Source organism: Rattus norvegicus, chromosome 8 (genome assembly GCF_021556685.1).
Source record: "Rattus norvegicus strain SHRSP/BbbUtx chromosome 8, alternate assembly SHRSP_T2T, whole genome shotgun sequence".
Lineage (NCBI taxonomy): Eukaryota > Metazoa > Chordata > Mammalia > Rodentia > Muridae > Rattus > Rattus norvegicus.
In genome coordinates, this window is record NC_141541.1 from 83750681 (window position 1) to 83764359 (window position 13679).

The 13679-nt window shown below is 47.5% G+C and overlaps 1 protein-coding gene across 9 annotated transcripts in view; it reads left to right on the forward strand.

The window, feature by feature from the left end:
- Myo5c (myosin VC) overlaps positions 1-13679 on the forward strand; it is a 77203-nt gene that overhangs the window by 61860 nt on the left and 1664 nt on the right. For 4 of the 9 annotated variants that reach the window (XM_087562208.1, XM_087562210.1, NM_001108167.3 and 1 more), the window contains 8 exon segments: positions 769-856; positions 2340-2438; positions 3842-3996; positions 5007-5096; positions 5884-6034; positions 7449-7731; positions 11562-11736; positions 12131-12211. In XM_087562208.1, coding sequence (XP_087418334.1) covers positions 769-856; positions 2340-2438; positions 3842-3996; positions 5007-5096; positions 5884-6034; positions 7449-7731; positions 11562-11736; positions 12131-12211 — 1122 coding nt within the window. 9 annotated transcript variants of the gene reach the window in all.

Sequence of the window (13679 nt, forward strand, 5' to 3'; positions counted from 1 at the left end):
GAAATAGACTAAAGGGTAACAACTAAAAGCTACAGTGATTTTAAATTTTTTCAAATTACATTTGTAAGTTTCTTATTTAAGGTTTCAACTGATAGGATAAAAACAGCATGGGGAGGAGAGGGCTTATGTCAGCTCACACTTCCACACCACAGTCTGTCAGAGCGGGGAGTCAGGGCGGACGCTCAAGGCAGAAACTGAAGCAGTGGCCATGGGGGAAGCTTGCTTACTGGTGTCTTGCTGGAGGTTGGCTCAGCATGCTTTTTTATATCCTGCAGGACTTCCTGCCCAGGGATGGTACCACCTCCCAAGGGGTGAGCCCTCCCACATCAGTCATTAATCAAATAACGTCCCCACAGTCCAGTCTGGTGGGGACATTTTCTGAATTAAGGTTCTCTCTTTCGAGGTTCCTCTAGCCTATGCTAAGTGAGCAAAAAACTAACAAGAACTGTGCACACCAAGGTGTGCGCGCACATAACACACACGACTTGTAGGACCCACTACGTGGGTACTGGGGATTGAACTCATCATCGGGCTTAGAGACAAGCCCCTTGACCCTCTGAGCTAACCCAGATGCAGTGTTCCTTTGGAGCATTCTTTAGGGTTAGGGGTGCATGGGAAATGTCTGGAACAGAAAGCAACTGCTGGGCAAATCATGTATGTGAGTGAACTTTATAGTGTGTGAACCACAGCTCCATAAAGGCCATTAACAAATCCAATGCCAAAGAAGACGCTTACAATAAAAGTCCATGTTTCTGTGGGTCTCTGTAGGATCTTGAGGAAGAGTTAGACATGAAGGACAGGATGATTAGGAAGCTACAGGATCAAGTCAAGACTCTGACCAGGACGATTGAAAAAGGTAAGGTGGGGTGGGGAGAGCCTCGTTCTTTTGAGCTTTTAGGTAAGGTGCTGTGTACGGAAGTGTGTGAGCACTGCCTTGTCCAAAGCACACCAACCCCAAGGAGATGAGGCTCCACAGGTCAGGCTTAGGACCCGGGATGAGCTGAAGAGCTTTGGGGACACAGAGGCCACTGCATCTGATACCACATTCTCTCCTTCCATGAGACAAACACATTCTCCACTTCCTCTGTCAGTTCCACCTTTTCAAAATGAATTTGTGATGGAGTGTCCAATTAATCATTCTGAAGACTACACAGATACTGGGTCCATGAGTACCGCAGTCCCTGTTAGCAGAGATAGAGAGAGAGAAGATGGACTGGCATCCTGACCCCAGCTGAATGGCGTGTGTAGCCATGAGACCCAAGGGAAGGAGCCTTCCTTCCTTCCCTCTGCCCTGGAGTCCATGTCCCTTCGAGTCTTCCACTCTCGTCTCCTGGTCCTCACACTTCCGTTCTGTACTCTTCCTCTCCATCCCAGCCTTGCTAGCACAGGCTGCACGGCAGCCATGTCTGTCTGTCCCTCTGCTTGCTCCTTTGAAGAGCTCCTTTATTCTTAGGTACTCCACATTTGCCTTACACTTGAAATAGCGGCAGACACGGCTACTGAGCTGTAAATGCTTCAGCTGAGTTGAGACTCCTTCCTCTTTGGGAATAGATGTCACTGACCCATCTGCCCCGGGAGAGCAGGACCAGGTCTGGACTCCCACTCTTTATGTCTCTACCGTTGGAATTGGTGAATGGATGGACTTACGGATAGATAATGGACTGATGGATGAGTGGATGGCGAGTGAATAGATGGATGGTGCGTGAATGGTAGATGAATGGCAGGGGATGGACGGATGATGGGTAAATGGGTAGATGATGGAGGGATGAAAGGTAGGCTAGGGGGATGAGTGGAAGATAGATGGAGGACGGTGGGATGAACAGAACCACGAGCTACATTCTCTAGAATGCCTACCCAAACCCACATCTAACCCTCGCTTCTTTTCCTGAGCCCCAGATTCGGTTTGTCTCTTTGACCACTTCCTTTCAACTCGACACATTTCCAAATCTTTTCTGCCTGTATCAGTTATCCATTACTAGGTAACACACTATCCCACACTCAGTAGCCCAACATTAACACCACTACGTTTGTGAGTAAAGGAGTCTTGCACCCTTCCCTGTAGATAACATCAGGGCACTCTCTTGGGTTTCTTCCCCTCCCCCAATGTGCTGGAGCCGCATCAGACACTCAGTAGATTCATTCAAGGACATCTCAGCCTTTTCAGCAGTGGCCACTCCTGGACAGAAATCACCACAGAGAGAGATCTAAAGCATCAAACAACTCTAACAGCTGCAAGCCGCGGCCGTTCCTGAGTGGAGAGGACTCGGATGGTATCTTCACTGTGAAACCGGGAGGTGTGGGCTCTGTGTATGTAGCTGACCGTTTACCTCTGTCTGCAGCCAACAGTGTGCCCCTGCCCTCGGGATCCAGGGAGTACCTGGGAATGCTGGAGTACAAGAAAGAAGACGAGACCAAGCTCATTCAAAACCTCATTCTTGGTAGTAAAACTCGGATCGCTGGGCAATGCTTTCTCTTAGAGAACTTGAATATCAGACAGTTCCAAAGTCCTGGACAGAGGCCGACCTTTCTCTTTTCTCTTCTTTCACAGTTTCTTCCCTAGCTTGAAGCTTCCCTGCTTTAGCACTAACTTACCGAGCCATTCTTGGTTGAGGGAGAGGGGCTTTGCACTGCACACCACAGCAGCATACCGCTCGCCTCTGCTTACACTAGATACTGCTGTCAGCTCCAGGGTTTACAGACACTGCCAGTGTCCTCTGGGGAACCAAAATGGTCCTCGGCTGAGAGCTACTACCCCAAACTTCTCCCAAGTCTAATCGTAGGGTCAGGATGGAAGACGCAGCTCCTGGCCCTGGGCATGGTTGGCGAACCTGACATCCCAGCACTCCAGGGCAGAGGCAGGCAGATCTCTGAGATCGAGGACAGTCTGGTCTACAAAGCAAGTTCCAGGATGGCCAGGGCTACACAGAGACATCCATAGGAAATGAGGGGCCCTCTTTAAAGGCCCACCTTTAATGATCTAATTTCACTAGCTAGATACCAGCCTTCCCAGATGGCACCCCTAGTTGGGAAACAAACATTCAAAGCCTGTTTATAAGTGATATTCCAGTTTCAAACCCTAACACCGCCCAACCCGTGCTGACCTCTTCTCTACAGTTCTTATCTTGGCCACAGGGCGGTGCTGTTTTCCCTTCATGCTTCCCTACAAGGTTTCCTTCATCCCTGCTTTCTCTCTGATGTCTTTCTTTAAAAGACTAGTTTATGTATTTAATGTGTATGAGTGTCTACCTGCATGTATCTATGTATGTATATGCACCAGGTGCAGTCTTGGTGTTTACGGAAGCCAGAAAAGGGTTCCAGAGCCCTTGGAACTGGATATTCCAGATGGTTGTGAGCAACCAGGTGGGTGCTGGGAATTGACCTGGGTGCGCTTAACCTCTGGGTGCCTCTCCAGTCCCTCTCTGACATCTCCCTGTCTCCTCTGTGGTACTGCTGGTCACTAGTGTCTCTCTTCAAGACAGCTTCTGGTGACTCCTATCCATATCAGAGTTGACTAGGGCTTGGGTTCCTTTCTTATACTGGGGATCCAATGTCTTGAGCCTCCTCACTAGGGAAAATTACTTGTTTCTCCTATCTGGACTCTTAAATGTGGGGTCACTTTACAAAGGAGGTGAGAGGGGAGCCAGAGGCTCCCCTGTACTTTTGCCACATAAGACCCAGATTGAGTTTCTCTGAGAGAAGACACATCTGTGCTCCTAGCCTCTGCCCAAGCACAGAAAGGTCAGGAACCCTCCCCCTCCCACCCTCCCTCCCAGCAACCTCCACCAGCAGTTGCAGGAGGAGCGCTTACCAGCAGCTGAGAGCACGTTTCTTTCTGCTACAGACCTGAAGCCCCGAGGCGTGGTGGTGAACATGATCCCTGGGCTGCCAGCTCACATCCTGTTCATGTGTGTGCGGTATGCAGACTCCCTGAACGATGCCAACATGCTCAAATCCCTCATGAACAGTGCTATTAACGGCATCAAGCATGTGGTTAAGGTAGGGTAGCCTTTGATGTGGGTCCTTGGCGTGGTGTTTGATTTGGAAACGGTTCTGGGCAATGACCAGGCACCCCGGTCTTTGGCCTCTGACCTTTGGAGAGCTGTGTGATTAATAAGCAGAGCCACTAAGGGAGGACAAATGGACGAGATTCAGCCAGTGGGCCTCACAGACTTATGGAGAGAATGCAGTCTGGTGGTCACCACCCTTGCTTTTCCACCCCTCACGTGTGAGGGATATGTGCTCTACCAGTGTAGCAGTAAGGCAGATGGAACACTGAAAAATTACTCAGATCTTCTGTTGGCAAGTATATTAGTCTCCCTCCTAAAACATTATTATTTGTGCTGGAGAGATGGCTCAGTGGTTAAGAGCTCTGGCCACTTTTACAGGGGACCTGGGTTTGATTCCCAGAACCCACATGGTGACTCATAACCATTGATAACTTCAGTTCTAGGGGATCTAATGGCCTCTTTTAGACACATATGCCAACAACAACAACAACAACAACAACAACACACACACACACACACAATTTTTAAATTAAAACCTTATCGTTATGGTTTTTCCTAGTCCAGAAAAGAAGACCCATGTGCTCTTTAGGTTGGTGACTTTGTAAAGTTAAACACGATAGCTGACACCCCCCTCTCGTCCCACCCCAATCCCACATGCAGTTTGTTGAAGAAGATGGAGAACCTTCTTGTACTTCCCTTAAGGACTCTCCAGGTTGGAGGTTACATGGGGGCCCAAGCTCTATTTGGCCCTAGCTGTGTTCATCAGAATGACCAGGTAGCTAGTCCGCTCACAGTTGGCTACTCTGGGAAGGAGCCACATGTGCATGGCACACAGATCAGCAGGTGCCAGCTAAGCTAGTTCTTATGTTTGGCACGGGGTTTCAGTGTGTGATCCAGACTGGCTTCAGACCTGGAGATCTACCAGCCTCTGCCTCCCAGGTGCTGGGATTAAAGGTGTGTGCGGCTGCACCCATCCAATATTGCCTTCTCTTGTCTAAGGAACACTTTGAAGATTTGGAGATGCTGTCCTTCTGGCTTTCCAACACTTGTCATTTTCTCAACTGCCTGAAGCAGTACAGTGGAGAAGAGGTAGGAAGATGCCTGTCCCGCTGACGGCACCTGGGGCCACCTCACAATCTGGCCCACAGAGGCACACAGTGGTTACCACGATGTTCTGCTCCCCGCTCCACAGTCTCCAGGCCAGTTAGCTTGCTGGCCTCCTCTTCACCCAGGAGGCCAATCTTCCTATCACCTGTTATGTGTCTAGAGGTTTCTACATGCCGAAGACTCCCAGAAGTTCAGACCTTGGCCTTAGTCTAAGGCTTTGATCGATAAGTTTTCAAATCCTCTGGAGATGAGATAGCCTTGTTTCCTCCCGAAGGGGACAATCTGTGAATTTCAACATGATGACCCAAAATGTAACCTCTGGTTTAGCTTGCTAACTGTTCTCTCTAGAGGACTCTATCTTCCCATGACCCATAAGTAGATGACACCTGTACCCCAACTGTCTAGGCACTGATATCATGAAGGAATTCTTTAAGCTTCACAGGGGGAATTTTTCATTGAATTAGAACAACAAAGTGGCTTCTAGGGTGGTTTTATTCCGCCTGAGAAGCCAGAGCAAACATTTGGTGTCTTCCTCTGAAGCACCTGCTCCAGGGGCCGGGTTGTGGTCCCGGGTGTGACTGATTAAGATTATACAATAAATTGCTATCTTCTGTCATGCTAAACAAACTAGTGCTCGTTTAAAAACAGGCATTAAGCGTCAAGCAGCAGAATTACCCTAGATGCTGATGGTAACATCTTTAGTACAGGCAGAATTTCAGTCTCCCTCCTGCCCACAGCACTCTGATGTTTGTACTCACATTACTTTCAGGAATTCATGAAGTGTAACAGCCCACAGCAGAATAAGAACTGCTTGAACAATTTTGATCTTACAGAATACAGACAGATTCTGAGTGATGTGGCTATACGAATTTACCATCAGTTCATCCTCGTGATGGAAAACAATCTCCAGCCGATAATAGGTAAGAAGAGAATTGGTGACCGAGCGATACTGATAGTAATATCGAGGCTGTTCGCTTTGAGACATAGTCTCCTACAGTCTCGGCTGGCCTTGGACTTGATCTGTCACTGTAGCCAAGGAAGGTCTTGAACTCACGATTCTTCCCCCTGTATTTCCTGAGAGCAGGGATGTCAGGTATATGCCATCACGCCTGGTTTTGCTTAGTACTGAGAATGAAACCAAGATTCCATGCATACTAGGCAAGCATCCTACCAACTGAGCTGCAATTCCAGCCCAAGAGATGTTTTAAAATAGAAACTGTGTGTGTGGTATATGTGTTTATGGGTAGCATAGCTCAAAACACTAAGAAGACAATCACCATAAATGTCTACCTTCTAAGTCTTAGCTTGCTTAAAATGACTCTCTAGCACACGATTGACCTTTTTCTTTCTATAAGTATGCCCTTTTCCTGAGGGAAACCCTGTGGAGGGTTTACACTTTTTATTTTAATGTGCTGTTTGGTTTCTTGTGTGGCTCTACCAAATATTTTTGAAATCCTCAAATCCTACTCCCATTTGTGTAAACGTTGCTCTCTGAAACGTAAATATCTTGGGATTTGATGATCCAGACCTCGACCTACTTGCTGTTGGCTAGCTCTCTTTCCCATGAGGATCACTGTTTCAAGCCTCCAGGAGGTGGCCCTGCCCTTCTGTAAGCTGTGGTCCACACCCTGGCATCCTCTGGTACCCCGATGTATCCAGTTCTTTTTTTTTTTAAGCATTAGTACTTTGTTTGTTTGTTTGTTTGTTTTAAAGATTTATTCATTTATTATATATAAGTACACTGTAGCTGTCTTCAGACACACCAGAAGAGGGCATCAGATCTCATTACAGATGGTTGTGAGCCACCATGTGGTTGCTGGGATTTGAACTCAGGACCTCTGGAAGAGCAGTCAGTGCTCTTAACCGCTGAGCCATCTCTCCGGCCCCCTGTTTGTTTGTTTCTATGTCAAAAGAAACGTAAGGATGAGTTTATTTTGGCTCACATATTAAGGAAGCACGGTCCCCAAGACAAGAATGCTGACAGGCAGGACCATGAGGCAGCTGGCCACACTGCATCCACAGTGGGAAAGCAGAGAGAGTTGCTCACGGGAGCTCAGATCGCTTTTTTCCTTTTATTTGGACCCCAGTTCGTGAGTGCCTCTGATCCACACTTAAGGTGGGTTTTCCCACCTCCATTTACCTAATTCTAGAAAATCCCCCTTGGACAGGCCCAAAGTCTGTCCCCTAGGTGGTCCTAAATCCCAACAAGCTGGCAACCAAGATTAACCACACCACTCTCACACCTCTATCCACTGACTGTGGAAAAGACGCCTGAGATTAGGGGATGTGCGACCCCGAGACCCCTGTGTAAGGAGCCTTCCACCCTTCCGGCAGTGCCAGGCATGCTGGAGTACGAGAGTCTGCAGGGCATTTCCGGTCTGAAGCCCACTGGTTTCCGGAAGCGCTCATCCAGCATCGATGACACCGATGCCTATACCATGACGTCCATCCTGCAGCAGCTGAGTTACTTCTACAGCACCATGTGTCAGAACGGCCTGGACCCTGAGATTGTGAGGCAGGCGGTCAAGCAGCTGTTCTACCTGATCGGGGCGGTGACCCTCAACAGCCTCCTCCTTCGAAAGGACATGTGCTCCTGCAGGAAAGGGATGCAGATCAGGTAAAACCCTTATGCTGTGCTTCCCCTCCCACAGGCCAGCTGGAAGAAATGCTGCTGATGCTGGGCCCTCCCTGCCTGCCCCTGGACAAGGCTCCACTGAGCCCCCTGAGTGTTGGCCTGTTGGTGGCTGCACACCAACGCCTTCACACTGAACTGCCAACTCGACGCTTGAGCCTATGAGAACGTCATTAGTATGTTGTGGAGTCTGAGTTTCCAAGGCCATCAGACACTTAACCAGTATCAACCGCCTGCTTGGTGACTGGCCCAGTCAGGTAGAGAATCCAGCAAAAATGCTGAGAGGCTCAAAGCAGCTAAGTAGTAGCCTAAGACACCAATCATATAGTCACAACCAGGAGAGGACCGAGGTACCGAGGAAGCCAGAGAGATGAGTACTGGGTGACAAGCTTGAGAAAGAGGAACACTGCAGGCATGAGATAGATGAGGACAAAGGACTGATTCACCCCTGACCCTGCCTGGAGTAAGCAGCAGTAGTCTGTTAGGCTGAACCCAGTAGGACTGCCGTGGAGAGGTGGGTTTGATCCAGACCAAGAGGGCCAGAAGGCAGGGAAAGCACATGGGGGTTCATCTTGAAGACGTAGCAACACAGTTGTAAGGACCATGGACCTATCTTAAATTGGGGACCCATGAGCCTGGGACTAAGAAACACGTAGTATGGGAAGATATTTAAGATTATGTCTGTATGTTCAGGCAATTGATACTTATGTGTGCTGTGAGAGCTTGACCATAGGTGCATGCTATAATTTGAGGAAGGTGACAAAGTATATTAAGCCAAGAAATGCCTGCAAAGAATTCATCATGTCTTCTTAGCACTCGTGAAATTTGGAGTTGGATTTCCCATAAACCACATGGACAAAATCCCATGATGCCATATGGTAGGGACCCTTTTCATTGAGAAAGGAAAGAAAACCTGTCCATTTCACATCACAGCAGATGGCTGTGAGCCTGAGCAAGCCTCAGCCGAGACAACGCAGGGGACTGGGGAGCTGGCTCAGTAGGTGGAGTGCCTCCTGCCCTGGATATACAAAGCTCTAGGTTCCACCCCCAGGTCCATGCCTTGCTCACACCTGGGATCCTACAGTCCCACACCCTGTTCACACCTGGGATCCTACAGCCCCACACCTTACTCTCACCTGGGATCCTACAGCCCCACACACTGATCACACCTGGGATCCCTACAGCTCTACACCTTGCTCACACCTGGGAATCTACAGCCCCAACCCTGTTCATACCTGGGATCCTACAGTCCCACACTTTGTTCACACCTGGGATCCTACAGCCCTACACCTTGCTCACACCTGGGATCCTACAGTCCCACACCCTGTTCACACCTGGGATCCTACAGCCCCACACCTTACTCTCATCTGGGATCCCTACATCTCTACACCTTGCTCACACCTGGGAATCTACAGCCCAACCCTGTTCATACCTGGGATCCTACAGTCCCACACTTTGTTCACACCTGGGATCCCTACAGCTCTACACCTTGCATACCTGGGATCCTACAGCCCCACACTTTGCTCACACCTGGGATCCTACAGTCCCACACCCTGTTCACACCTGGGATCCTACAGCCCCACACCTTACTCACACCTGGGATCCTACAGCCCCACACCCTGCTCACACCTGGGATCCTACAGCCCCACACTTTGCTCACACCTGGGATCCTACAGCCCCACACCCTGTTCACACCTGGGACCCCTACAGCTCCACACCCTGTTCACACCTGGGATCCTACAGCCCCACACCTTGCTCACACCTGGGATTCTACAGCCCCACACCTTGTTCATACCTGGGATCCCAACAGCCCCACACCTTGCTCACACCTGGTATCCTACAGCCCCACACCTTGTTCATACCTGGGATCCCAACAGCCCCACACCCTGTTCACACCTGGGATCCTACAGCCCCATACCTTGCTCACACCTGGGATCCTACACTTGCTTGTCACCTTTCTGTTGTTTTTAGTTTAGTTCCATTGAGGCCATAGATCATACTTTTGTCAGTTAAACTCTTAGAAATAGGAATTAGAATGATGTTTCCCAGGGACTCAGGTAATAGATTACATTATTAAAGCCCTGGATAAACTGGCCCTCTTGTCATTACATAATGTCTTGCTATCCCTTCCTGGTAATTTTCTTCTCTTTGAAGTCATTTTTTAAAATTATTATAACCAGACTTATTTGGTTAATATTTTCTTTTTTTTTTTTTTTTTTTTTGGAGCTGGGGACCGAACCCAGGGCCTTGCGCTTGCTAGGCAAGCGCTCTATCACTGAGCTAAATCCCCAACCCCGTTAATATTTTCACAACATATTTTATCTATCCATTTACTTTTAACATATATATGGCATATATGAGGTGAGTTTCTTATAGATAACACACACAAGTATGTTATTAAGACTGTTTTTAAATTACTTGTATAGGGGAATATGTACATGTTAGTGCAGTACTCACAGAGGCCAAAAGAGGGCATCAGATTCCTCCAGAACAGTGGTTCTCAATCTGGTTCATCACTCCCTTGGGGAGAACATATCAGATCTCCTGCATATCATATATTTATATTTGAGTCATAACTATAGCAAAGTTACAGTTATGAAATAGCAATGAGATAGTTTTTAAAAAATATTTATTTTATTTTTATGTGCATTGGTGTTTTGCCTGCATGTATGCTTGCATGAGTGTGTCTGATCTTGGAGTTAGCCGTGAGCTTCCCTGTGAGTGCTAGGAATTGAACCCGGGTCCTCTGGAAGTACAGACAGAGCTCTAAATCCATGAGCCATCTCTCCAACCCTGCAATGAGGTAATTTTATGGTTGGGGTCGCTATAACGTGACGCACTGTATTCAAGGGTCACGGCATTAGGAAGGTTGAGAGCCGTGGCTGAAGTTACAGGGAATTGTGAGGGACCTGGTGTGTGTGCTAGGAACTAAATGCAGGTTCTCTGTAAAACTGGTGAGCCATCTCCAGCCCAAGTCATGTTTTATTTTTTAATCCGGTCTGACCGTGTGTTCTTCTTAACAGAGGAATTTAGACCATTTTAGTTTAATGTAATCCATGATACATATTCATGATTTGTCCACCATGTCCTTTTCTTTCTTGTGATTTATTTTTATTGTTTTCAACCATGTATATGTCAGGGTAAGGTGCGTGAGTGAGGTGCCACAGGCAATGATCCCCATGGAGTTGTAGTTCTAGGCAGTTGTGAGCAGCCTCCCAACATGCTGGGAGCTGAGCTGAGGTCCCCTCTGTAACGGTGGAAAGTTCTCTCAACCCCTAAACCATCTCTCCAGTGCCTGCCTTACTGTTTGCTATGTGATCCTTCTGGGGTTTTGTTTCTCTGAATTTCTCTCTCTCTCTCTCTCTCTCTCTCTCTCTCTCTCTCTCTCTCTCTCCTTCTCTCTCTTTCTCTCTCTCTCTCTCTCTCTCTCTCTGTGTGTGTGTGTATGTGTGTGTGTGTGTGCGCATGTGTGTGTGTCTAGAATATTGTGTTATCTTCCTAATTTACTTATTATGTTGGCTTTTAGTGGTTGCTGTGGGGAATCAAAGCACACATATGTGTTCACAACCCATTTAGAATCAACATCACCATGTCAACATTTTCCCACCACGTAGGACTTTTGACTGTCCTAATATGTCACAGCTGTCTTACAGATAATGGTGGTGATTTGAAAAGCTATCTCCTGGTCCATCCCGCTGATCTTAAGGAAGAGACGGCTGGACTTTGCTTCTAAGCATGCAGTGATCTCTGTCAGTCTCTAGGACACGCTGAGGGAGTTGACGCTCCTTCCTGAAGTGTCCTCTGGCTTTCCCCAGGTGCAACATCAGCTTCCTGGAAGAATGGCTAAAAGATAAGAATTTGCAGAACAGCTTAGCCAAGGAGACTCTGGAGCCCCTCTCTCAGGCAGCCTGGTTGCTTCAGGTTAAGAAGACCACAGACAGCGATGCCAAGGAGATCTCCCAGTGCTGTTCTTCCCTGTCTGCCGTGCAGGTGAGTGGGCTGGCCTAGCTCCTCTCTGGACCTTGAAGGGCAGATCCTGAGGCATTTCCCAGCTTAGCCTGCTGTGCGGTGCAACTGACCTCCTGTGACTTCTCTTTTTTCTGATGACTATTTTGTATATATTGATTGCAGGCTTCAAGGCATAGATATGTACATGTGCACTAAACCGAGCAGGGGCTGGGAGGCTGGAAGGGGGGAGTCCCTCGCTCCCATCTGACCATGTGGTTAGTGTGGGCTGCACTCTGTACCCTATGCTGTTTTCTGTTCTCTTGGGATCATACAGCACATGGCTCCAGAGACAAATTATAGTTTAGAAGATTCACCCGTACTTCTTGGAGGCACCTAAATGTCCTTGGTCTGACCCCATGCTCTGTAATGTTCACAGATCATAAAGATCCTTAATTCATACACACCTATAGACGACTTTGAGAAAAGAGTCAATCCATCCTTCGTTCGCAAAGTACAGGTGAGATCTTTACATGGATATGTTAGTCTGACCTCTGATGCACTCCATAAGACACTGACGCTCGATTAAAAATGCTCTAGTCCAAGGTTAGAGCATAGTTGCCACACGTGTGAAACCCCAGCTCAAAGACAGTGGGTGGCTTTTTGATCTCTCCAGTCCTGATAAGAAGGAATAGAAACATATAAGCCAAGACCTGGCCTTCAGCTCTTTTTTTCTTTTAGACAGTGTGTGTGTGTGTGTGTGTGTGTGTGTGTGTGTGTGTGTGTGTGTGCTACAATGTGTGAATAGAGGGGTGAGAGGACAACTTACAGGAGTCGATTACATCCATCCTCCCTATGGGTCCCTGGGATTGAACTCAGGTTGTCTGTCTTGGCAGCAAGTGCCTTTCCCCACTGAGCCATGTCACTCAGTGCTCATCTTGAGAAGTAGCACAAATGGGCAGAGCCCAGTGGGAGCAGACCTCAGACCCATTTTTCCAGGATCACCCCCAAAGTTTCTCTCCCAATAAACTAGGGGGGATCTTGGGGATCCTGGAGACCCTCCCAGGAGTCTGCAAAACCTTCGCTTTTTGCAAAGCTGTGAGTGTATGAAGTAGGGTTCCCAGAGCAATTTATCTCAGCACGGAATACGGAAGCAGGCATCCCACAGTCTCCCACCAGGTCAGACATTAAGAGTGTCACAGAACAGAACACTGCCCTGACTCTCACTGTGTTGTCCTTTTGTTTCTGTTTCTGCTTTTCATTCTGAAAATTTAGCTATTTTTTTAACAAAAATGTTATTTTCAGTTTAAATAATTTATTAATATTTAAATACTGTTTTAGTTACTAATATGGTAAAATGTCACTAATTACGCCCACATATACAAAAGCTCTTTGGAGTCCTCACAATTATTAAGAGTATAATGTAGGGCTGGAGAGATGGCTCAGTAGTTAAGAGCACTTGCAGCTCTCTCAAAGGACACAAGTTCAGTTCCCAGCACCTACGTCACAAGTGAGTCTCACAGTTGCCTACAACTCCAGCCCCAGAGATTCTGATGTTTCCTTTTGACCTCTATGGGTACTGCACACACATGAAATTTTTTAATTTTTAAAAACATATTTATTTATTTGTTTTTTAAGACAGGGTTTCCCTGTGTACTGTTTCTTGCTGTACTGGAACTTTAGACCAGGCTGGCCTCAAACTCAGAAATCTGCCTGCCTCTGCCTCCTGAGTACTGGGATTAAAAGTGTGCACTGCGGAACTTGATACACAAAAGAAAAAATTCAAATAACAAAGAAGCAAATGGATTCAATAAAAACTTGAGACCCAGTCTCTCTCTCTCTCTCTCTCTCTCTCTCTCTCTCTCTCTCTCTCTCTCTCACACACACACACACACACACACGCGCGCGCGCGCAAATGAATAGATGTATTTTAAAAGGGATTTAAATTTAACAGATTTACAGTCCTATGGGGATGAATGGGTTTTGGG